The sequence below is a fragment of the Caloenas nicobarica genome, chromosome 3 (genome assembly GCF_036013445.1).
Source record: "Caloenas nicobarica isolate bCalNic1 chromosome 3, bCalNic1.hap1, whole genome shotgun sequence".
NCBI lineage: Eukaryota > Metazoa > Chordata > Aves > Columbiformes > Columbidae > Caloenas > Caloenas nicobarica.
Window position 1 is genome coordinate 28,900,172 of NC_088247.1, and position 25,459 is coordinate 28,925,630.

At 37.3% G+C, this 25,459-nt stretch overlaps 1 protein-coding gene across 1 annotated transcript in view; it reads right to left on the minus strand.

Moving 5' to 3' along the window:
* EYS (eyes shut homolog) overlaps positions 1–25,459 on the minus strand; it is an 826,250-nt gene that overhangs the window by 457,011 nt on the left and 343,780 nt on the right. The window contains exons 26-27 of the mRNA XM_065631328.1: positions 7,853–8,024; positions 7,252–7,330 (exon numbers count right to left, since the gene is read on the minus strand). Coding sequence (XP_065487400.1) covers positions 7,252–7,330; positions 7,853–8,024 — 251 coding nt within the window. The remainder of the gene's footprint in view (positions 1–7,251; positions 7,331–7,852; positions 8,025–25,459) is intronic.

A 25,459-nucleotide genomic window follows, 5' to 3' on the forward strand; every position in this document is an offset into this window, starting at 1 on the left:
CATAAAGAGAAAATAATAAAAAATAAACCTGTTTTCAACACAATAATACAGAGCAGGAACAAACTGGATCAGACCAGTGCTTCATCTATCCTAGTATTCTGTCTATAATAGCGGTGGAAAGAAAGTCACTTCAGTAAAATCATGTGAACTTTGTCAATTTCTACAGCTTATGTCCCATGCATCCTCCCAGCAAGCAGAACCACCTAATCAGACATGAGAAACAGTACTTCCCTGACTGGTTCATTTGTAATTAATTTATGAACCTGTTGTCCATGACTTGCCTAATTTATTTGAACCTACTAAGATATCACCTGCCTTCCCAGCCTCCTGTGGCAGCAAGTTCTAGAGGTTCTCGGCTTCATGTGAAAGTCCTATTTCTTCCAGTTGTTTCTCCACTTATTTTCATCATGTCCCCTCAATTCTTTTACTGCATAATTTGGTGAAGAATTTTCCATTTAAGTTTATCGACCACTGTCATAGTTTTCTAAACCTTAATTGCATTCGCCTCAGCTTTCTTCTCTTCAAACAGAATAATTTCAGCCATTTAAATATCTCCTTACAAGGCAACTATTGCATTCATATAATTTTTGTTGCCTTCTGTAGCTTCTCCAACTATACTAAATCCTCCTTGAGAATCAAGGTCCAGAACTACGCACAGCACCCAATATATGAGTTTACTGGAGTTTTACTCAGTGAAATCATGCCCTCTGTCTTGTTTTCTATACTCTTCCTGATCAGGTCCAGAGGGTTTTGTGTATGTGGTGGTGTTTGTGGGCTTTTTTGGTTGTGTTTTTTTTTTTTTTTCCCCTTCCTCTATTCTGCACTGTGACAATAAATTGAGACAATGATTTCAAAGAACTGTCAAGGATTGCTCCAAGTCTTCTTTCCTGCATTGTAATGGCCAGTTCTGAATTCAGCTGTAGGTAAGTATTAGGCTATTTTTCCCTAGATTATTATATTACACTGAAACTTATCTGCCACCTTTTCACTCTTTCCATTTTGTGAGGTCCTTCTGGAGTCCTCAAGTGCAAAGAATTCACTGAGCTTCTCTTGCTATGACCTTAACCTGAGTGCCCAATTTATGCTTTAGCCATCAAACAATTCTACAAGTTCCCTGCCTTGCTTCCTGGTTTTGATAGATGTGAAGAGCTTTTTACAAGTTATAGTATCCTTTACAAGGCATTTTTCAATTTGTGTTTTAGCTTTTTGAACTTCTTGCCAAGATCTGAACTAATGTGTTTTACAGAGTTTTCTGTTCTTCCCATGTGGCCAAGCTTTCCATTTACTAAAGTGCCATTTTTTTCCCAATGACAGCCTTAAGTTTCCTCCTTAAGTAATTTGGCAGATTTGGCCTACTTGTGGTCTTGAATTGTGGCACACATTTTACCTGGACTTTTAACTTAGTATTTGTTTAACAGCCCCAAGTAAGTTTCTTGTGGTTTTGGCTTGCTCCTCTTAAGTTATTTGACAATGCACCTCATTTTTACAGTTTCCTTTCCCCAAATTCAATGTCTATCTGCTGAACTTACTTGGCATGTTCTCTCATGCTACAGTCATAAACCTAGCTGTATTATAGTCACTAAGATATGTAATCTCTGTCATTAACACCTCTTGAGCCAAATGCTGGTCTTTTCAGAGGCAGGCTGAACATTAGTCATGTTCAGATTTTAATTCTGTAATTCAAATGGCGTTCTTCTACACTTGTTAGGTTTTCCCAAGCATCTAGCTTAAATATTTCCCTACGACCATTTAATTTTAATTCAATAGCCTGGGTCCATGATGATAAAGGTGCAATCTATCTTGCACAGTGTCCTGGTTTTGTTAAAAACAAGGTTTTCTTTTAGTGAATTTCCCTGTCAGCTAAAGTCTTCTTACTAACTGCAGTTTTCCTGAAAGTTAGGTACATGTTTTGGTAGACATAGCAATGGAATGCAAGGTCATTGATAATGATGCATCCCACAAGATGCGCAGGCAGGAGATGAACCGAAAATTGACCAACTGAAGTATTCCATCCCATTCACGTCATACTTCATATAAAAGTGGGGGATCACGAGGATCTCGTGCCTTTTCCTTATGGCCGACATTGGGAGAGGACCTTGCAAGTTGTCCCTGCGAACTGAGGCCTAGGGACAGACTGAATCCAGTTCTGGTTGGCTGCAGAGTCCAGTCCAGGACTTCGGGTGCCGGCCCCACATCTGCTGGAACAGTTGCCGGGACTTTCAAGATTGGTTTTGTATATTTTGTATTATTTTCTCTATTTTTATTAGTAGCATTAGTAAAACACTTTTAATTTTTTCCAACTCCCTTCTCTCTGTCATTCTTTCCCTCTCAATTGCCTGTCCTTAATGGGAAGGGGGGAGAGGGAGGGGCTGAAGGGGAAAGTTGGGGGGAGGAGGTTAACAATACATCCGCCACGGTTTTATTGTCACCCTGCAATCAAACCACGACACACAGGTTCTTTCAATTTCAAAAGGTTTTCCATTTTAAATGCATCTGGATTGCTTTTGTCTATATCAGCACAATACTCATGTACTAGGGCTCAATCTCTGTCTGCCTTTCAGATCTCATGGAGAACTAGCAGTCTTTCAAAGAAAGCTAGATGCATGTCCTAGACCATGGTTTCCCACCCAGACTGAATTTATAACCTCAAGAACATCCCTCCTACACTTCCCTCCATTACTGCTCATCAGCACAGGTCACAGTTACCAGCTCCTTTCCAATACACTGAAGGAACATCTCTAGAGATATTGTGAAATCCAGTATCCTTCCAGATGCAAAGCAGGTTACTTTCTACCCAAGGTTTCTTTGATGTCATATACCCAGTTACTTATGTACCTAACAATTGAATAATCTTGGGTTTTAAGATATTCTCTGTTGCTAGATGCAAGAGCATACTGTAATATCAGTTGATATACTTTTCTTATGTAAGAGATCAGAAATATTCCTATCAGTGGTATGTCCACAGAAGGCTTACCACTTTGGAGGTGAAACTCCTCTGCAACATTCTTCTAGGTCTCATCCATTTCTCTACTTCTCCAATTTCTATTCCCTGTTTTTCTCTTACTTCTCCATGTAATAGAATATCCAATTCGGCCACTCCTACTTAAAATAAACTTCTTAGGGCCAGGAGGTCTCTATAGTGTTACACACACTGAAATCATCCCATGGGTGGGTAATCACAGATCTTACGCTTTGCAGAATAGAGTGGGTATCTCCCTCCTGCTCTGAGATTTACCTATCTGCATCTTAAGAATAAACTACTTTTTTTTTTTTTTAAGTTTACATTAGTTTAGCTTTTCTGAAGAAACTGCTTACCTTACTCAACCCTCTTTAAACTAGTTAGCAATATGTAAAAGTACTTGAGAGTGTGAAGAAGTCCCACACAGGCACAAACAAGAGCATTAATCTCGTCTGGGGCTCTATGTACATTCCCTTATATTTGCTATACAGATATATGCTACATGTATACAGTGAGAATTCTGGGGAGGGGGATTCTACTCTCTGCCTTACTTACTATAGTCCATTAAGATCCAGTAATCATAGTCCATGGAGTCTAGACTCACTAATGAAATGCAGACATCCATTTCAAAATCAGCTGAACGACTATATAGATCTCACTGAATATTCACCACATTTTCATTGACTAGAAGTAGTGCATATACAACTAGCTTTCTCAAAGGCACCTCAAGTTAGGCAAGCTGAATCCTACTCTTCTTCCCGATCAAATTACAGATAATTATAGGGCTGTCAAGTATCATGTCTTCTGTGCAATCTGGCAAGTCCTGTTAAGTAATTGCTTATTTGCTTGGACTAGCAGAATATTGTTCTCTGACTCTACATGTGCATCAGCTGTGATGCCTTTGTGTAGAAAATTAGCTGGTTTTCCTGATCTTCCCCTTGTTTCTGTCTTTTATTAAAACAGAGAGAAAAGATCATTAAAATGATACAAATTAAAATAATTCTAGGATGCAGTCTGATCACAGCTTTCTGTCAGATACAAGCAGAAACACCAACAAGCTGAGTATCATTCTGAGTAAAGACTAAAAATCCTTTTTGCCCTCTTTTTGACAGCATGAGACAGCCTTGGCTGAGCGTGGAAGAAGCACAACTGCCAATGACTTCTCATCAGTTGTAGAAAAAAAAAAAAAAGCAAAATAAAGTAAGAAATAATGTCTATTACTAATATTCTACTGGCTACGTTAGCAATATGTTTACTTATATCAGACAAAACATCAATTTTCAGTTATACACATTCATCTTACAACTTCAAAAATATGCAAATGTCAAATGTATTGCAACTAATTCATATAGTGCATATATTTTTTCTCTTTCGTGCATGAAATCCATAAATGAAAAACCAATGAAAACTGTAGCAGATAGGGAAGTTCCAGCATCCACACCCCATATTAGATATGCAAAAGCTATAGGCTATAAAGACAAAGTATTTGGGTTTTTTTCCTAGAAGTGTCAGACAACCTGAGAAAGTCTTGAAGTGTATTTTCTTGCAAGCTATATTGTAACACATGTAAAGATTGAAAAAAATCCAAGATGAAAAATCAAAAGCATCCAAGTATGTCTAGGGAAATATATATACACATACATAAACATATTTCATTTTTCAGTTGATTATTTGAATCAACTTAGTTGCTGACCTTGCCTGGCTGTGCGATGCCCACCCAGACAGTCTGTCTCTTCCCCCTCAACAGGACAAGGGAAGAAAACAAGATGGCAAAGCTTATGGGTTGATAAAGACAGATCCCTTATCAATTACCATCACAAGCAAAACGGACTCAATTTGGGAGAAATTATTTTAAGTTATTGCCAATTAGATACAGATTTTTGGAAAGTGAGAAACAAATTCAAAACTTAAACCCAACTCTCCCAAACCCGTTCTTCTCAGGCTCAACTTCACTCCTCCATTCCCAACTCCTCTACCTCATCCTTTCACCCTGAGCAGTGCAGGGCAAGTGGGGAATGAGTCAGTTTGTAACAGCTCCTCTCTGCTGCTCCTTCCTCCTCACATTTTTTCCCCTGAGTGGGTCTTCTCCACTGGCTGCAGGTCCTCCCTCCTGTGTGAGCACTCCATGGGCTACACTTCTTTCAGAGTATACCTATCTGCTGCAGCATGAGGTCCTCCATGAGCTGCAGTATGAATATCTGCTCTGGTGTGGTCCTCTCCATGGACTGTAGGGAAATACCTGCTCCACTGCAATTCTCTCCAGGGGAATCCCTGCTCTGGCACCCACAGCTCCTCTTTGCTCTCCTTCCCTGGCCTTGGTGTCTGACAGATTACTTCTCACAGTTGTTTTACTCACCCCTCTCTCTGCTAGGCAGTGTTTTTTACCCTTTCTTAAATATGTTTCCACAGAGGTGCAACCATCCCAGTTTAGGGGCTCAGCTGTGTCCTGTGGTGAGTCCTTTGGAGTTGACTGGAGCTGACTAGAACCAACCGTGTCTGGCATGGGGCGTCCCCTGACCTCTCCTCCCAGAGGCTGTCCTGTAGCCCCCTCCCTAAATAAAACCTTGGCACCTGCACCCAATGAGTTGCATAAACCTTAATACAAAGAAAGGTATCTTCAAGTGCAGAAAACATTGAAATATATTAACCTGGATTAATTCCTGATTATTTTTTTAAACAGAGGAACTGGCTGAGGTTATTCTAGAGGAAAACAATTATAGAGCATGAGCCTACCATGTCTATCCACATATGCATGCCTCTAGAGCATTAGAAAGCCTTGTTGATCACTGTAAGACTTGCAGAGGCATGATATATGTCTGACCAGGATAAATGTAGTGTAGAGCATTTAAAAATATGGCACCTGCAGCATAGTCTGATCACATTGCATGTAAATAGAATGAATATAAAAAAATGAAGCCATCATTCTGACAGATTTATCTGTCAAATGTGTATGTATATTGTTTCTTCCTATGAATTTCTAATCTATGCATTTTTAAACATCTCAGTATGAAATGTGGTTATCTTTTGAATATGATTTTATGCAGTTGTCTACAGGTCATTTAATCTCTCATTCTCTTAAAATGGAGGAAAGTGTAAATCATGGATATTGCTAGAGAAAATATCACCCAAGAGTATTCTATATTAGCATTGGCAACAGCTGATAATCATACAGATTTGCAATATCATGTCATGATGCACAGTCTGTTGATTTGAATTTTTTTCTGACTTTTTTTTTTTCTCTAAAGGAAACTGGAAATTGTATTCCAGCTAGATTTACTCTTTATGTGAGACTGTAATGCATTTTCAACAGAAAAGTTGTAAACCGTACTTACTTTATGTAATATGATTTTTAGTTATCTAATACTTTTAGCAATATATAAGAAGTGAAAGGTCCCTACATGCATACATAAGTTAGAAAGAAATTTGGGTAACATTTTGGAATGTGTTTTTGACAATTCAGAAGCACAATATTAGAAGCCAGACATCCCAAAGGGAGGCAGATCTCATGCCAGACTTTCTCAAGGCCAAATACATTTAAAAGGATCAGATCCTAAGATTTGAATAAACTCTATTTGGAAAACAAACAAACAAACTCGAAAAAGTCTAAACTAATTCAATACTTTCCCCAAAGTGTGGCCAACACTGTGAAGAATGTTCATTATTATGACAGATGGAGTCACCTTCTACAAGTTGATTTGCTGACCACGGGAACCTTCATGGCACAAACTCACATATACACGTGTTTTCTTATGCACAGCCATTCCCCATGATAATGCAAAAACATTCTTGAACTTAAGAGGAGAAACTGGGCTGTGTATTTTACACACCACAGTTTCATATCATAGAATTCTAGAATTACGTGGATTTAGAAATATGAAAGATGACTCATGTCTAATTTGGTGTAGAACATTGCATTTTGAGGTTTACTATTCAAATATACAGTTAAGATACAGCAAATGGGGCTCACAATGCAAATTAGGTAGTTATGTCATCCATGCTGAACTGAGGCATAAATGATTTTCAGGTAATGTTGGCTTAGCTTGCTGTAACTTTTCAGATTTACTGTTCGTGCTTCACCTTTAAAGTTCTTTAGATATTTTCTTAATGGTCTTTTTTAATGCAGTTTCATGTAAGTAACAAGTAATGAAATTTTCAGAACTGACTTCAAACAAGTGAATTTCAGTCACGTATTTTCAATAAACTGACGTGTTCAGAAGTTACTTAAATAAAAATAAGTTTCAAAGAGCATATTACTCTTTCCCCTATAATTAAAATAAAATTTGAAGACATACATTAATATTTATCTCACATCTTGAGCTGGTCCATCCTGATTCACACAAGCATTGATATCCATCAATGAGATCTATACATCTGAAATACAAAATAGTATTATTCAGATGAAGCTATGGCATTCTAGATTCAGCAGTAGTAGCATCTTTCCATACATTTCTAAATAGTGGTCTGATGTAGCCTAGTGAAATCTATGGTACTTCTAATAAGTTTTAATAATGAGTATCAAATGTGTATATTATGGATGCTGAGGGGTTTTATAAGGATATTGATTCTCACATTAAAAGACATCTTCCCATTTGAACCTGTTGGCATGTAACAGCTAAAGATTTGCTTTTAAGTATATTAAACTCTAATTAATTCACATGTGCTGAAAACTGGCTTATGCTAATGAACAAAAATGAAAAAGAAATTGAGATAATGTAACAGTATATTACGTTAGTTTAAGCAGGCAACATCTGTCATCTTTAAGTGTGCTTGTACTCTTTAAGGAAGAACATAATTAAAAGTATATTTATCAACCTTCCCATATCATTAAATCTTAAATATTGCTCATTAGATACATTATCTTGGAGATAATAGTAGTTAAATAAAAATAACCACCTTCCATGAAGACAAGGATCTGGCAAGCATTCATTAACATTTATCTCGCAGTTTGTTCCAATAAAACCTCTCCTACAGTGACACTTATAGGAACTGACGTCATCAATGCAGCTTCCATTGTTGAGACAAGGAGTAGACATACATTCATCTATATTAATTTCACATCTATCGCCTGTGTAAAAACAGAACATACAAATAAGCTTTAAATTCTAAACTCAAACTAACAGTTCATTTATTAATATAAATAATTCCAGATAAATTGTTTTTATTTACATACATTGTTTTTGTAGTTCATTATATTCATCAATAATGAACATCCCAGTGGAATTACCTGTGAATGTAAATGCCAGAAAGAATGGCTATATTGCAGCGTATTGCAGCGACAACATCTGTAATTGTGGCAAGGCAACAAGACTTTGAGGGTCAACTTGCAAGCAAAATAGTTAAATGGAGAAACTGAAATTTCAAGAGGAACATTTTGCACAGTTAGCGGGGAGATTAATAGCACAGGTTTCCTATAAAAGGAATACAGAATTAAAATCATATATGTCTTGGTGGTCTAACTGTAATACTTATTTCCTCAAAATGAAATTAAAATGCAGGGGCTTTTGGTAAATTATGCCAGATGTAGAAGTCTCTGAAATATTTTTGAAGACATTCATTATGAGAGATATGGTGGTGCACTTTTCTGCTTGTAATTTTTCTGCAAATTAGTGCCACACATCTTCCATCTAATCACCTTAATGTACTTTACGAAATAGTGATTGACAACCAACATCTACCTAGGTCTATTTGTAATCAGCTACTGCCCACTACCTCATAGGCAACTAAGCTCCCCCAGCTGCTCATTCACTACCCCAGCATGGAATAGGAGAGAGAATCGGAAGGGTAAAAGTGAGAAAACTTGTGGGTTGAGATAAAGACAGTCTAATATGTAAAGCAAAAGCTACGCATGTAAGCAAAACAAAACAAGGAATTCATTCACTAGTACCCATCAGCTGGCAGGTGTTCACCCACCTCCAAGAAAGCAGGACTCCACTTGCAACAGTTGCTTGAGAAGACAAAATGCCATGAGTCCAAACATCCCCCTCTTCCTCCTTATTCCTTGCAGCTTTTATTGCTGAGCACAACGTCATATGGTATGGAACATCCATATGGTCAGTTGGGGTCAGCTGTCCTGGCTGTGTCCCCTCCCAACTTATTGTGCACCCTCAGCCTGCTTGCTGATGGGGTCATGTGAGAAGCAGAAAAGACCTTGACTCTGTAAGCACTGCTCAGCAATAACTATAACACTGATCTGTTATCAAGACTTTTTTTCAGCACAAATCCAAAACAGCACCATACTAGCTACCATGAAGAAATTTAGCTCTGTCTCAACCAACTCACTTTCCTAGTTAATCACACATGTTACTTTGGAGGTGCAAATCTGTATCTCACGAGTTAGAGATTCTAAGTTCAAATTTAGTAATTTGCTTTTGATAGTGAGATATATGTGAAAGCAATAATATATTTTTAAAAATAATTTTACTGTTTTATGATTTTTTAAGGCAGATATTTCTGATCTTCAAGAAAGCAAAACCTAGAATAGCTCCAGTCAGGTTTTTCATTATTTAAAATAGTTTGCTTTATAAATAACTCAATGACATTCATTCCTACTGGTAGCTTTCACTGCTGCTGTTTCTATCCTTTGCATAGGTGTAACACACCCACTAATGGAAATAAACCTGAAATCAAATTACATTATATTTAAAAAAAAAGTATATTGCTAGGAAGATATTTAATTAGTTCGGCAATATACCAGTAGCAGATTCCAAAATCAGTTAATGAAATTTGGTATGACTATAATCACCTCAGTAGAACCATTGATAATTATTCCCTATTCACATGTGCTTCCATTACTGCATAATCAATTGTGAAAGGAAAAAATGTATTTCCTTTAGATGAGTAACATCTTGTAATTAAATAGATTCTGATTGGCATTTCTGACCTTCTCTTATTTATGCTACATTGATCTACTATCTCAAGGCCATTGAATAAATTTTTACCTGAACATTTAAGTGAGCCCAATGGCAATGCAGTGAAATTCCATTACTTCATTGTGGGAAAAGAAGACTCAGTGCATAAATTTAATGTATCAATAAATGATTACAAAAATACATTTCTAAAGACAAGACATATTGAGAAAAAAAAAGTATTTTATATCCTAGAAAAGAACTTACAGTTATAACCTTGGAGAGTTATAAAATCAGGAATAATTGTAGTATTTATTTTTTTTTAAAAAAGTACTCAATTACATATTCATAATTACCAAATTGTGGAGAAATAATCAACTTGTAGAGTATATAAAGAAGTTTTCCTTTTCTGTAACTTGAAGACTTAAACCAGATATGACTTAACATATTTAATAGTCAGAATAAAAGAGAACATGGTAGTAAAATACCATAGAATTGCGATCAACTTTGCAACAGCTCTTAAAGGAAATAGGCTACTTCCATTGAAGTGCCCAAATGCTTGGTTGATTTGGAAAAAGAGAGTAATGAATTTAGTAAAATTCTGATCAAAGTGCCAAATTAGAACTAGTCATACATATTGTTAATGCAAATAAATAGTTCTTTCCTGTATGGCCCCATGTCTTTTCTAAAGGCCGGCATGCCTCCTGTCGGAAAATCAGTAAAATAATTGTAATGAGTTAATGAAAAAATAAACCTTCAGAATAACTACATAAAATTGAGAAAGTAACTATTTTTAGTACCCTAGACAGGGTATGCTTATGCAAGATAAAAAAAGTTGTAATTTTTTTTTTCTATAGATATGTAATTTTTTGGAAATGATGGTGGACAGAATGTAACTGCCCATTCCTCAGCTTTTATGTGACAGTGAAGAGAGTAGAATTCAGATAATGTTGTGTTAGGGAAGTCATAGCGTAATATATCCCACCTAATTTTAACTATTGTAAAATTAAGAAACTAGTTTAAGATAGGTGTTTAAATTCACTTTAAAATAGATAAAGAGAGAAGCATCTTCAAAGGGTGACCTGTGTCATGTCTTGGGCATAATTTATCTGGAACATCCTAGTGATGACAAAGAGTGCAATTGATATTAAATGAGTAATTTGGACTAGCTGCCTAGTTTGTAAAGCATTAAAAATAGATGAAATTAAGCCTATTCCTAATATCAGCATGATAACCTATAAATAATGCTTCCTTAAATATTTTTTTTCTTCTCAGCCTCAGTTTTCCTGCTCCTTAGAGTTCAGTGAGAATGTATCACAGAAGTCTTCCTTAATTTCTGTCCAAATGCTGTGAATACTGTACATCACTTTTCAAGGCAACCTTTTCTTAAGAGAATGCTTAATGTCACAAAGGGTCTTGTCTTTAATCTCCGAGTAAATCTGAAATACAGGAACCAAATTTATGAAGTTCAGGCAGAGAATAACATGGGAAGCTAGAGAAATGCAACTTTGTGTTTAGTGTCTTTAAAAAAACAGATATCATGACATGTAATTAAGATGAGATTTGGCCATGAAAGACTGAATCTGATGGAAAGAATAGAAATGCCTTGTAGTGATATCTCCATATTCTGTCCTAAATAGGAATGCTTTAGCAATATTAATAGGCAAAATGGACATTTAGTACTGCCTGTGCTAAAGTTTCAGACATATGTAGAGACTAATAATCCATTTTGTCATTCCCACCCTAACAGGAATTTGTGAGATTTGCTACAAAGACAGACTATAATCGTTACAGTAATTACTGGTACAATAGGTTTAAAGATGAAAACAAATACCTGTAACACAGCAAAAAGAATTAAATAAAATGAACTAAATAAAAAATAATAAAATTTTGAAGTATTAGTTCTAGCAAAGAAAATAACTTGCTCAATAGTAGGAGCTAGTTCGAATGTTCTTGCCAAAATACAGTAATTTAATATATTTTTGATAGTTTTTGTAAAAAGTAATTTATATTCAGATGCAAAAATGTTTTCTTTAAATTCAACACTCATATTCTAATCACCTCTGAAGAAATCAGACCAAATACATGCCTGGCACTAATTCATTAGCATCTTTGGATTAATCCATTTTGTTACAGATAAACATTTTCATTTTAATTATTTCCAAGAACAAAATGTACTAAATTTGTAATCTGTCACATCACAGACACAAAAGGCTGGCAATTGTTCATGACCATAATCTGGACAGTCTGTCATTCTCTTCCAATGTGTCTGTCATTTAATTTGAAACCTGACTTCTTTTTCAATCTTTGTTCAAAGTATGAAAACTTTTAACAAAAATAATCTTCCTGTCGTACAAACATTATGATACAACCAAACATTCTGCAAAGTTGGTGTGAGAGACAGACTATAATACCAGAGAACTAGCACCTTACTTAAAACATTGCCTGTAAATTGTTTCATAGGTCTGACCATGCCAGATGTGTTACTGGGTTGAAGACATCTCTTGGAGCTCTGCTTTACAGATCGTATTTACCATACTAGAAATAATGCCTCTATATATCAAAGTAAAGGGAAAAGTACCTCTCACATACGTGATAGGGGGATTAGAGATGTTCATGGTAACCTGGGGACACCCGTGCGTATCAGAAGGCAAGGAAATGTCACAGATGTGAAAAGACAAGAGTGTGGAGTGTAACACTAAGATGAAAAGGAGACAGCTATTTTTTTACTCATTTGAATAACATAAGGATCAGTTCTTAATAAAGAAAACTCTGCGATCTTTTCCAATGCCCTTTTTATGATCAACCTACTTCACTAATCGGGGATGCCTCAGCCTTTCTTGGAGCTCATTTGCACAATTACACATATCCTAATATAGAGAGTGTCACCTATTCCATCACAATTTTCTTCTTTTTGACTGTAAACCCAAATAAGAAATTACCCTTCTCTACCTTCAAGGATGTTTCTCACCAACTTCAGATCCAACCTAGCATCTCTCCCTCTTCTGGACACTGGGCATTTATTCTCAGTCTTCTGTTTAAAAAAATATTATGTTTTTGCATTTCTTCCCTCAGAAACACATGCCCTCCACATCTCAGTTTTTACAAGCTGTAGTGCACCTAAAAAGCTGAAAAATCAGAAACTAGACTTGATCCTGTAAGTATTTCAGCATAGGAAAGGAGGAAGTTTGAAAAGGCAGTGGGTCCTAGAAATACCTTTTTTCAAACTCTCCTAGTTGCAAAACTTGAGCTCTTCAGAAGCTTTTTCCTTTCAATAGAATAGTGCTGAAAGCAGACACTGTGAACATAAGAACGGACCACACAACAAACACCTCTGACGTGTGACCTCTGAGGTGCACAAGCAGTATTAGCTATGCTCTCTCTTTAAGCTCTCATCCTACTACTAGCAAAAACAACTCTGAAGTTTTTCTACACATTTTTGCATTTTGCCTATGACTGATACGCTCATTCCAAGTTCTGTAGTATATGCAATGTATATAATGATTTATTTATCTTAAAATCATGCAGCTATTCAGCTTCATTACTTTAAGACACCTGCTTTTTTTGTTGGTTTCTTTATACTGCATGCACATAACTTTGCAAAATTTTAATTTTTTAGACAGCAAATGATTATTATTTTTACAAGAAATTTCTGACAATCTCTGTATCTTCCCCTCTTGGTCAGTAAGCTGGACATTTTCACGACATTTCATATTTGGATGTTTTTGTGATTCTGTATTACATTTCTGAGCATAAAACCACTTTTTTTTACTATAGTATATATTCTGGTTTGTTTACTTCTTTTTAGACTTGTAAGAAGACATGTTAGAACTTATACATATACATTTCAAAAATATACAAAACCTCTATATACCATATGTTAAATTGTTTGATTTTTAGGTTAAAGACTGAGGAACATGGTAATTTATATACCTGCCCATTTAATTTAAAAGTGAATGCAAGAACCAGAGGGATTAAACTAAAAAATGTCACTTTGTAGCTTGTACTATCTTTTTTTTTAGGTATTTGAACTCTAGACTAGAGCATGATGAGACCATCAGAAGGAGCAATCTACCTAAGCAAATTACTACCTGGATTATTGCTGTGCCTAGTCATAGCATCAGATCAAGCATCAGATCTTAGTGATTTGAACACTATCTAGTAAAAATACTAGAAATTCAAAAATTCATAATCTTGTGACAGGTGAAAGGGAACACACCATATGGAGCGTCTATAATTTAGTGACAGTCCTATTAATGTTTTAGCAGTCTGATAGTCAAAATTATCAGTACTGAAAAGCATCAATATTAAAATCATTTAAATGATTATACCAAAATCCCCCCCAAACCTTGCCAGTCTCTAACCTTTTCCACTGGTGGAACTTCCCTGTGGGTCTAAAGTGTAACACTACAGTTTTGTCCCAAAAATGGTAGATGGGGAGTGGTCGGAGAGGCATTGCAAGGGTATGTCAGCATCATGACATCTTTGCCAGGAGGACTGTGATGGACCTAGTGAGAGATTTCTTTGTTTGAAGGAACACAACAATGATACTTTCTTCTTCCCCTAGTCTTGGGCTCTGCTTGGGTTTCCCTTTATGCTTTTCCTTGTCACAAGCCCACTTCCTTCTCCCAGGTTGCCTGGCAGTGACACCCAGCCTCCTACTCCCTGGCACACAAAGGGCAGCCTGGGCAGTGGCTGTCAGGGGGGTGTGTGTCACCCCTCCCCAGCCGGGCCATCTCTAGAGCAAAAGCTGGAGCAGGGAGGCAGCAGTCACTGGGCCCAGCACAGGGGTTAAACCAGGGACACGCAGCTCAGGCCATGGCGAGGCTGAGCCCCTGCACTGCCGGGTCAGTGCACAGCCGGGCCTCCCCCTGCTGAGGGCAGAAATCATATTTATTGGATTACAGGACTATAAAATCAAGCTATACCTAAAGATATCACAGTATAGAATTATGATTCAGTTCACCGATGAAAAACTTACAAAAAAGGGATGGAGAACAAGATAAATCTGAAGACAGTGCAATAAAATCTGTTAATTCATGTCTGAGTATTGGAAACATCATGGCAAAAATGTCAGAGTTGTCAATATTGCCAGGGGAGGTTGCGTCGTAGCTGGAAAAGCTGCAAATATCAATTCAATATTTACGACATTTTAACTTTTATTTAAAGAACATAAGGTTTACTATGTGCAATTATTTTATTAAAATTGAGAAAAACTTTTAAAACTAAAAGATAACTTAAAACTTTTAACTGAAAGACAAGTTTCTAAGAAGCAAAGTGTCTCTCATAAGAAGTAATACAGTTCAATACAGAGAAAATAACTGTATTGGTATGTTGTATTGTATATATAATGTATATGTTTCGTATATTGAGTATATGTATTAATATAAACACATACACATGGTCTTACAGAGGAATAACCCTTTTTTTCAGAGTAGTCACTGTTTATTATCCATTTTAACACTGTAAAATGGAGTGTAAAAATAAAATTAAAATAAGAGGAAATTGGAGAGCTGTATTATATGGTAAAGGCATCAAGAAAAAGATGTTTTAGCATCACTCTAAATAATATAAGAATCGCTTTGTGTAAAAAAACAAATACATTTACCTCATCACTTTATAACCTGAATGCCTCCAGAATATGCTAATATTATTATTATTTTTATAGCTTTTGATTTTCTTCTCTGTTAAGCATGTTTTATGTAGTCTGTAATAGTCTTATTTAAAACTGAAGCACTTCTGCATTTTCACAGTCAAATGATAACAAATGTAAAGTTTATTGTATAGCTAAAAGCACAACTTGTCTTTCTCTTCTTGGAACATAAAAGATCATACTTGCTACTAATAAAGTAGTGTATTTTTCACATTACAGTTTAAATGTCCCAACAGAAATGAGAACAGTACTGTGCTTGGAGATTTTTGAGACCCAACGGGACAAACACCTAAGAAGCTTGGTCTCACTCCAGACCTAACACGGCTTTCAGCAAGATGTTGGACTAGATATCTCACAAGGTCCCTTCCAACCTGAATTACTCCACTACAAGAATGAAATTTCCTCTGGTAGCTTGGCCTGGTAGCCTGGTTAATGGCAAAATGCATGAGATCGAAAGTATGCAACGAGTGCACGGCAGCAGGTGACAATGCAATAAGAATTTGATCATGGTTATATGCAGAATTAGTTGTGAATAGCATATATTTCATCAAAGACTAATAATTTTCAAAATTCATATGCTATTTAATAACACTGGTCAAATTCAACCTCCTCCCAAAAAAAATCAAAATAGAAAGTATGCAAAGAAGGTAGGTTGCTTTTTTTTTTTTTCCATTTAGATTGATGCTAATCACACACTGAGATTCCATGCAGGCAAGCAGGAAGTACAAACACTTGGAAATAATCTTGAGAACTGGAAATAATTTTAATTTCTGACAAGAAAATGTCTTATTTACAATATAGGTATGCCATGAGTAGCATATTTAGGCACTTATGTTTGGTCCATTTAATTACTATAGCACAAGATCTTCACTATTTGTTTCAAGTGAGAACATGGCAACTGAGAATAGTACTTTAGGCTGACTGCAGGGAAATAAAACCGATCCAAGTCAAGTAATCAGCGAGACCCAGGGAGCTGCCCCATACATTTTTCCACTAGAAACTAGGAAAGAAAAAAAAAAAAGGAATTCCTAAGAAAAGCTACTAGATTCTTAGCATGAAAGGTCAACCCATTCTACTTTAGTGGACAAAATACTCTTCATGAAGTCACCTATTTCTCTGAATCTTGCTGAGGATAAAAGACAGAGATTGCTGGCAGAGATAGCTACAGAGAACTGAAAAAATCCATGATGCTACCATGGCCATGCTTTTCAGAAATGAGAAGCACAACTTCACAGTGACTGTTCTAACATATAGCATGTTGAATTCTGCCAAGTGAAACCATCACTCAGCAGTCATTGCTTTAGACCTTTATTGCTGAGACTGATAGAAACATTCACAGATTTTTAAGTGATGAGTTGCTTGTTTTTATTTAACCAGTTCCCAGTCATGAATTTTTGAGTGCACAGTGAAAAAACCCACACTATCAGAAATAGCTATTAAAATATCCTAATTTCATTTGTAACAGTACCTTTTAGAAATACTACAATAATTTAATGTAAAAGATTTAAACATTAAATACATTTACAACTTACACAAATCTCAAAGAAATATCACACAATCACAGAAGAACAGAGCCGAATTATAATGCATAATGTTCCTCTGTGGTGTTCTAGCATTAAAGCTGCTTAAAAGTTTCTTTGTCACAGTATTGGTAATAGAGAAATTTGTGTGGAAATTGCGATTTCAATCCCCTGGGCCTTGGTAACTCTTACAGAATAGAAACTCCTTTAAATCAACGCATAGTGGCATGCTTAAATACATTCAAAGACCCCTCCAAATTTACACTTGCTGAAAAGTACAGAGACTTTCCTAGCTAGCAGTAACAGCTGGGAAAGAGCTCTAACAGTTGTATCAGGGCTTTCTTGAATTTGTTGTAGGTATAATGTGAAGAACTGATTTTGGTTCTAGAAGCCCTAGATAATTTAAATTCTCACCAAATATTTTACTATAATAGATAAGATCTAGATATAATCACTTGACCACAAGTTCTCAAATGTTCTCACAGGATAGTCCTGCCTCCTGAATTCTGCATTTCAAGCAGCTCAGAAAATCTTCAAGGAAGGATTCTATATCTGCTTTACCCCGAAACACTTATCTGATAAATTATATTTATGAGAAGGTAAATTAGGATGTTATAATTTCAGTTGCTATTTGTTTAGCTGGGGATTGTCTCAGTTGTATTAAATGTTCCTGTTCTGTTAAATACTCTGTGTGTGTGTGTGTGTGTGTGTGTGTGTGTGTGTGTGTGTGTGTTCAAAAAAAGATACTTCTGGTATACATAGCAGCATGATCATAAGGAAAACCACAGAACTTCCCAGGAACACTTCTATAATTAGCATACAATGTTTAGCAATGATTCTATGCTTGCAAGGCAAGGTTTTCTGAAGGAAGGTTCTTAGGACATGGTTTAGAGTTGGACTTGACAGTGCTAGGTTAACAGTTGGACTCTGTGATCTTAAAGGTCTTTTCCAGCCAAAACAATTCTATGGTTATTATTATTATTATTACTACTATGTTTACTTTGATTGCCACTTTGTGGCAACAAGACAGAAATAACAAGAATGGTGGCAATATTCTTGGATGCCTCAGCAAAATCTATTACTTTGAGAGAGGCAACCAGACCTTCCATGAAATCCACAACGGAAGTCAGGCACTGAAGGATGCTAGAAACTAGAAAACTGAGGCAAGAGCTATCAGCACATGTCTCTGGAAGACCAAAAGCACTTTAGCCATGTTAGTGTGGCAGTGTATCTGGCTCTACCACCATGCCTCTAAGAAGAACTAATTAGCCTGGGGCTGACACTATTCTGATGCAACTTTTTTTTCCCCCCATCCAATCTAGCTTGCAAATTTTGAGCGGTGATGAATAGTATGCTTTTGCTGTCAGCTGCATGAGTCTAAGGGAACACCTCACTCCATTTACAGTAATACATTGAAAAACTGATCTCAAACATTTACAGATTTGCTTGATATGGAGCAAGAATGTTTCACATTAACAGAGAATGCATGGATGGCTCACCTACTGGATATTTTATATTGAAAAGATTTCTTCCTTTTTATTTTTTTTTTTTTTGTTTTACCTCACTTAATATAAATGATTAATATTAAACCAACCAGCTACAGAGAGAATGTGGGAGAGGATGCATCACCATAATTCTACACTATGTGCAAGAATCTGATTCAAGATACTGTTCTGGTCAATATGGAATGATGTATGCAAAAAGAAGCAGAAGTAATTCAAAACTCTTTATTAATGCTGTTGTATTTAGTAACCTCTATAAAGGTGCAGGAAACCTGGAGAAAAATCTATGGTGAATCAAAGTGAGATTTTCTCACAATCTGTCATGCCACTTTAAGCAATGAGTACAACAGGAAATTGGTGTAAGACCTGACATGTCCATGACTGTATGAACGGCATCCTTTTTAAAGCAATGTCTTCTACATTGATGCTATTCATCATTAATATGCTGTTTCTTTTCAGCAGTCAAAAATAAGAAGCAGAACTAGTTCTATTCCTCTTTTACTGACTCCTATAAATTCAGAAAAAGAAACTGGTTCTGTTTGAAGATAAATAGTAGTTAACTGTACAACACATTGGTGAAATCACCTTAGAATTGCTATACTAAATACATTCAAATTAGACAGTAATGAGCATGAAGAACAAACACTTCACATTTAGATATTCTTTGCCAAAAGACAAGGATTTTCCTCCCTAAAGGCAAAGATCTGTAACCTAAAATAATTATATTTTACTAAACAAGGGGAGTGTACTGTCATCCAAGTTCTTAATCACCAGATTTAATTTGTACACACAGTGAGAGTTGCTGTTGCCAAACACTCATTATGAATGGGCTGTTACACCGCATATTTTGAGCATAATCTGTACAAAAAAATTAGGTAGTTATTGACTTTGTCTCCTTAAGGACCAGGGAATTTGCATGCACTGTAGAGACTGCTCTTTCTTACAAAGAGGATTCTTAGGTGTTCAGTAACTTCACTGGTTTGAAACTACAAACACATTTCTCTAGCTTTCTAGTTGGAGGTCACTACCATATGGTATAGTAACCTTTATGTACTACATAAAACGTTTCCTCAAAGAAGAAAATATGTACCAGAATATCTTATCCTGTTGCTGAAGCTGTAAACACAAGATTTAAAATAAAATTATTCAAAAGATCATATCCAAATAGCGAACTTGGTTAGACACAAAGGTTAGACACAATAATCTATCTTGGTTTCTGTTTGGCATATAGAACACAAGGCCAAACATAAATTCCTGTATTCAATTCTTGTATTCATTTCCTGTAACTCAGTACCCTACAGGCTTCATCTGAAAGTGCTGAATAAGCTGGCCTATGTCATTGGAAGGCTGATTTCTCTTATGTCTGAAAGGCCATGGAAATTGGGAAGGTCCCCAGAGACTAGGAAGGGCAAAAATTGGACTTATCTCCCCCCATAAAGCTAAAAGGATGATCTGGGGAACTACAGGACAGTAATCCTCACTTTAGTCCCTGGAAAGATCATGGAGTGAATTCTCTTAGAAGCCATTTCTAGGCAATAGAAGGAGAAGAAGGTAACTGGAAACAACCAGGATAGGTTGAGAGCAGCCCTGTGGAGAAGGACTTGAAGTACTTGTGGATGAAAAGCTGGACATGACCTGGCAATGTGCCAACATAGCCCAGAAAACCAACCGTATCCTGGGATGCATCAAAAGAAGCATGGCCAGGAGGCTGAGGGAGGTGATTCTCCCCCTCTTATCTGCTCTGGTGAGACTACTCCTGGAACACTGTGTCCAGCTCTGGGAGTCCTGAGTACAGGAAAAATATAGACCCGTTGGAGAGGGTCCAGTGGAAGGCCACAAAAATGATCAGAGGAATGGAATACCTCTCCTAAGAGGACAGGCTGAGAGAGTTGGGGTAGTTCAGCCTGAAGAAGATAAGAGTCCAAGGAGACCTTATTGTGGCATTAGAATACTTAAAGGAAGCTTATGAAAAAGACAAGGACAGGGTGATTAGCAGGGCCTGCAATAAGACAAGTGGTAATGGTTTTAAACTAAAACAGGACAGATTCAGACTAGATATACGGAACAATTTTTTTATGATGAGGGTGGTAAAACACTGGAACATGTTGCCCAGAGAGGTGGTAGATGCCCCATTCCTGGAAACATTCAAGGTCAGGTTGGACAGGACTTTTAGCAACATGATCCAGTTGAAGATGTCCCTGTTTATTGCAGAGGGGTTGCACTAAATGACCTTTGAGGGTCTCTTCCAACCAAACTATTATATAATTCTATAGGTTATCAAGGGAAAACCATGTCTGAACAATCTGATTGCTTTTTATGATGAATGAGGGAGGCGATTGTCCCACTCTACTCTGCACTGGTGCTGCCTCACCTGCAGCACTGTGTGCAGTTCTGGGCGCCACACTATAAAAAAGATACAAAGCTACTGGAGAGTGTCCAGAAGAGGGCTACAAAGTTGGTGAAGGGTTTTGTGGGGAAGCCATATCAGGAGTGGCTAAAGTCACTTGGTTTGTTCAGCCTGGAGGAGACTAAGAGGAGACCTCATTGCAGTCTACAGCTTCCTCACAAGGGGAGGAGGAGGGGTAGGCACCAGTCTCTTCTCTCTGGCAACCAATGACAGAACCCGAGGGAATGGCAGGAAGATGTGCCATGGGAGGTTTAGGTTGGACATTAGGAAAAGGTTCTTCACCTAGGGGGTGCTGGTACACTGGAACAGGCTCCCCAGGGAGGCAGTCATGGTCCCAAGCCTGGCAGTGTTCAAGAAGAGACTGGACAATGCCCTCAGACACATGGTGTGAACTGTGGGGTTGTCCTATGCAGGGACAGGAGTTGGACTTGATGATTGTTGTGGGTCCCTTCCAACTCAGGACATTCTATGATTCTATGAGGAGAAACTTCTTTACTTTGAGGGTGACAAAGCACTGGACCAGGCTGCCCAGACAGGTTGTGGAGTCTCCGTCTCTGGAGACATTCAAAACCTGCCTGGACACATTCTTGTGCAATCTATTCTAGGTGAATTGGCTTTAGCAAGTGGGTTGGACTAGATGATCTCCAGAGGTCCCTTCCAACTCAAACCATTCTGTGATTCTGTGATTCTGTGACTAGGTTTGTGGAAGAGGAGATAGCAGTGGATGTCACTTGTCTTGATTTTAACATGGCTTTGACACTGTGTCCCACAATATCTCTGTACCCGAGTTAGGATGCTAGAATTTGGACGGGTGGACAGCTGGATGGCTAGAAATCTTACTGGTTGGTTGGGCTTCTCAGGTTGTGGTTTATGGATTGTACTCTACCAGGAGGCTTGTTAAAAGAGGAGTACCCTCACCTCTGCCACTAGGCTCAGAAACCTGGGAGGCTTGATACTAGACTTCAGTAGTAAAACCTGAAATAAAGACTTTGTGTACCTCAGGCTTTTCCATGTCTTTTGTCACTAGGTCCCCCTCCCCACTAAGAACTAGACCCACTTGTTTTATTGGTCTTTCTTTTGCTGCCAATGCACAAATAGAAGACTGCCTTCTGGCTTTGCACATCCTTCTCTGTTCTCGGCTCTAGCTGAGCTTTTCCTTTCCTTTCCTAATTTCAACTCTGTATACCTGGGCAATGGCTTCATATTCCTCCCAATTAGCCTATCCTTGCTCCCTCCACCAAATCAGTCAGGTATTTCCTATTCATTCTTGCCTTCTGCCATGGCCTTCTGCCATGACTTCTTGACCACTCTCTTCCTCGAACAAGGATGAGCAGTAATTAGAACAAAGCTGCTACCAGACTAAGATTTAACTGGTTAAAGTATGGCTAAAGGCTCTAGTTAGTAGATAGTAAGCCACTCTGAGAGAAAAAAGACTGTTTATGTCCTGACCTCGGTTCTCAGGAGAGAGAGAGGGAACTAGCCGTATTGGCTTGGCACTTCAAGCCAAATACTTAATGAGGTTACATATTACTGTTCTACATTCTTTCTGGCCCAGGAAATCTTTTCTGAACAGTATTGAAGCTCAACAAGTACAGCAAAAGTGCCCCATCCTTTCCTTACAAATCAGACTAGCTTATAGCATGGACATTACAGCACTCCTCAGGAAAATACGTACAGTAAATTTGCCCCTTCATGATGGTATGTTCACTGCACCTATAATTCCTAAAACTTATGTGAATGCTCTGGTCATTAAACCTAAAGATGGGCACCACTATATCCACATTTATTATAGAAACCCAGTTGTGACAGTATACAAGTTAAATTTGTTCTTGGCATGCCAATCAATTTTGGCCTCCCTTGATATGTAAGCTGCATCTTGCTTTGACACCTCAGGGAACGTACCATGAGATTCTTCCCCTCTAACTCTAAATAAATAGTTACTTCAGTTGCAGTGTAGTTTTTCATCATCCTCTGGATATCAATAGCAATGAATACAGACAGAGGTTTGAGGAGTGCAGATGCAATCACTGACAGAGTCAGCTGACAGTGTGAAGCTGTAGAAGTAGCTGTGAAGGTCAAAAAGATACAGAAAACTTCTCTCTCTTTCATTGATTAGATCTTGTGGGACTTTTTTCTTAGGTCAGCCCATTGTATAAAAAGCAGAGCAGAGTTTTCATTGTCACGTAGACAAGATGAACAGCACATTCTGAGGCCCAGCATAAGGAAGGTTGAGGCTCAGAGCTGGCATTAAAGATAAAATACAAGATCAGTTATTTAAGTCAAGTTTTTGATTTGTTTTAACATATAACTTAAGTGCACCCTTAGTCACTTCCAAATGCCAGTTTGTACTGATCTCATAGAGAAGTTAAGACTGTAAGCATAGATCTGAGTTTGAGAGAATAGCTATTGAGAATTAAGGAATAATTACTGCTCTGGAGAAATGATGACTGAACCTTCACAGCAAAAAGTTATTTCATGGTACTTAGTCATTTTTAGGCATCTTTTGGATCAGATGTCCAATAATTGGCAGTCAGAATTCTGAATTAATATAACTCAGTTTAATACACATCCTTTTTAGCCACTGAAATCTTATTTTAAGCATTAGGTGGAGGTGTCAAGGTGTCGGTTGGGGTGGAGACGGGGGAAGCTGCAAGGCAGCTTCTGTGAGAAGAGACCAGGGGCTGCCTCGTACCAGATGGAAGACTCCAGCTGGCTCCAACAGACCCAGTGTAAGACACAGCTGAGCCTCTCAGCCAAGATGGTGGCACCTCTGTGAAAATATATTTAAGGAAGGACAGAAAGTGCCCAGGCAGAGTGAGCAGGAGGAAAGTGAGAAGCAATCCTGTGAGCACAAAGTTCAGAGAAGGAGGGAGAGGAGGTGCCCCAGATGCTGGAGTAGAGATTACTCTGCAGCCCATGTGGGAGACCATGGCAGAGCAGGTGTTCTCCTGCAGCCTGTGGAAAGCAATCCTGACACAAGCAGGCTATCCACACTTCAGCCCATAGAGGACCCCACCCAGAGCAGGTGGTTATTTCCTGAAAGAACTGTGGCCTGTGGAGAGTCCATGCTGAAGCAGATATATCTTGAAGGGCTACAGTCCCGGTAGAGGACCCATGTGCAAGCAGGGGAAAAGTGTGAAGAGGAGGGAGCAACAGAGAGGAGCTGTAACGGATTGATCACAACCTCCCATTCCCCATCTCCCTGTGTGACTCAGGGTGGGGAGGTAGAAGACTTGGAGATGAAGTTGAGCCGGTGAAGGGGTGAGGAGGGAGGGAAGTGGGAGAAGCATTGCTTTATTTTGTCTTTGTCTCTTACCATCCAAAGATCTATTTTAATTGTCAAAAAAATACATTATTTTTCCCCAAGTCAAGTCAATTTTGCCTGTGATGATAACTAGTATGTGGTGTCCTTGTCTTTATCTTCACCCAGGAGTTTTTTCATCTCTATTTTCTTCTCCTGTCCTCTTGATGAGGGAGACTGAGAGAGGCTAGCAGCTGGCCAAGGACAAGCCAACACATTTTAGATAAAAACCTTTAGTCATTTCAAGAGATCTTAGAATTACTTAGTTAACCTCAAGTAAAAAAAAGCATAACAAACAACAATGAAACAACAAAAAACCCCACAGAAAATAAAGACTTAAGAATGACTAAGTCTGCCAACAAAGGCAGTGATGACTTGGTAATCCAAGAATCATTTCAAATGATGTAATTAGGAATTATTAAATAAAATTCTACAGTCAAAAAAATGTATTCTTAATAAAACCATTTTGCAGCAGACTCAGTGACCCAGACACTTATGGTTTCTATTTGAATATAAAATAAATTTTCCATGAACACAAAAAATATTTCACTTAAGGCATGTCTGGATCATAATGATCTGGATTATACTTTGACATAAAGTTGTTCAGATGGTAAGATTTATAAAGGAGAAATGATTAACACCTCAGTCATGAAAATGACCTTCAGGGTAAATGATAATAATAAATTCTGTTTAATTTCTTATTCCTTTTAAGATGTTGCGCAGTTGGATTGAAAGTAATATTAGTGTTTTAATTATTAGGTTTTTAATATTAAACCCAGTGGACCCAGGTACATTAGCTACCACAATTTTAGAGCTTACAGAGCAGAGATCGGTATCTAAAGATTGTCTCTTCTAAGACATTAAATAACATGATGACCAGAAAAAACATTCAAAATATCTTATGAAAATGAATACTTTTAAAGTCAGTTTTTATAAATAAAATGAAACATAGTAATATAATTTGGCCTAACCCATTTAATGCATTGTAATTTGTTTCCAGGTTCCATGCAAATTTATAAATTTATAATAAATTTATATAATAAATATAAAATATATTTATAATATTTTAATAACTATAGTCAATGATTAAAGTTTTCTCTGTACAAGTATCTTAATTATTTTTAAAATTCAAATGATCACTGAAATCAATACACACTGTTATGTATCTTGAAAGGCACCTTGTCTGTGACAAAATACAAAAGACTTTTCCTAAGTTTATGAAATTACTGAATATGAAAGTGGAAATACACCTGCCTTTCAAAGATTGAAATA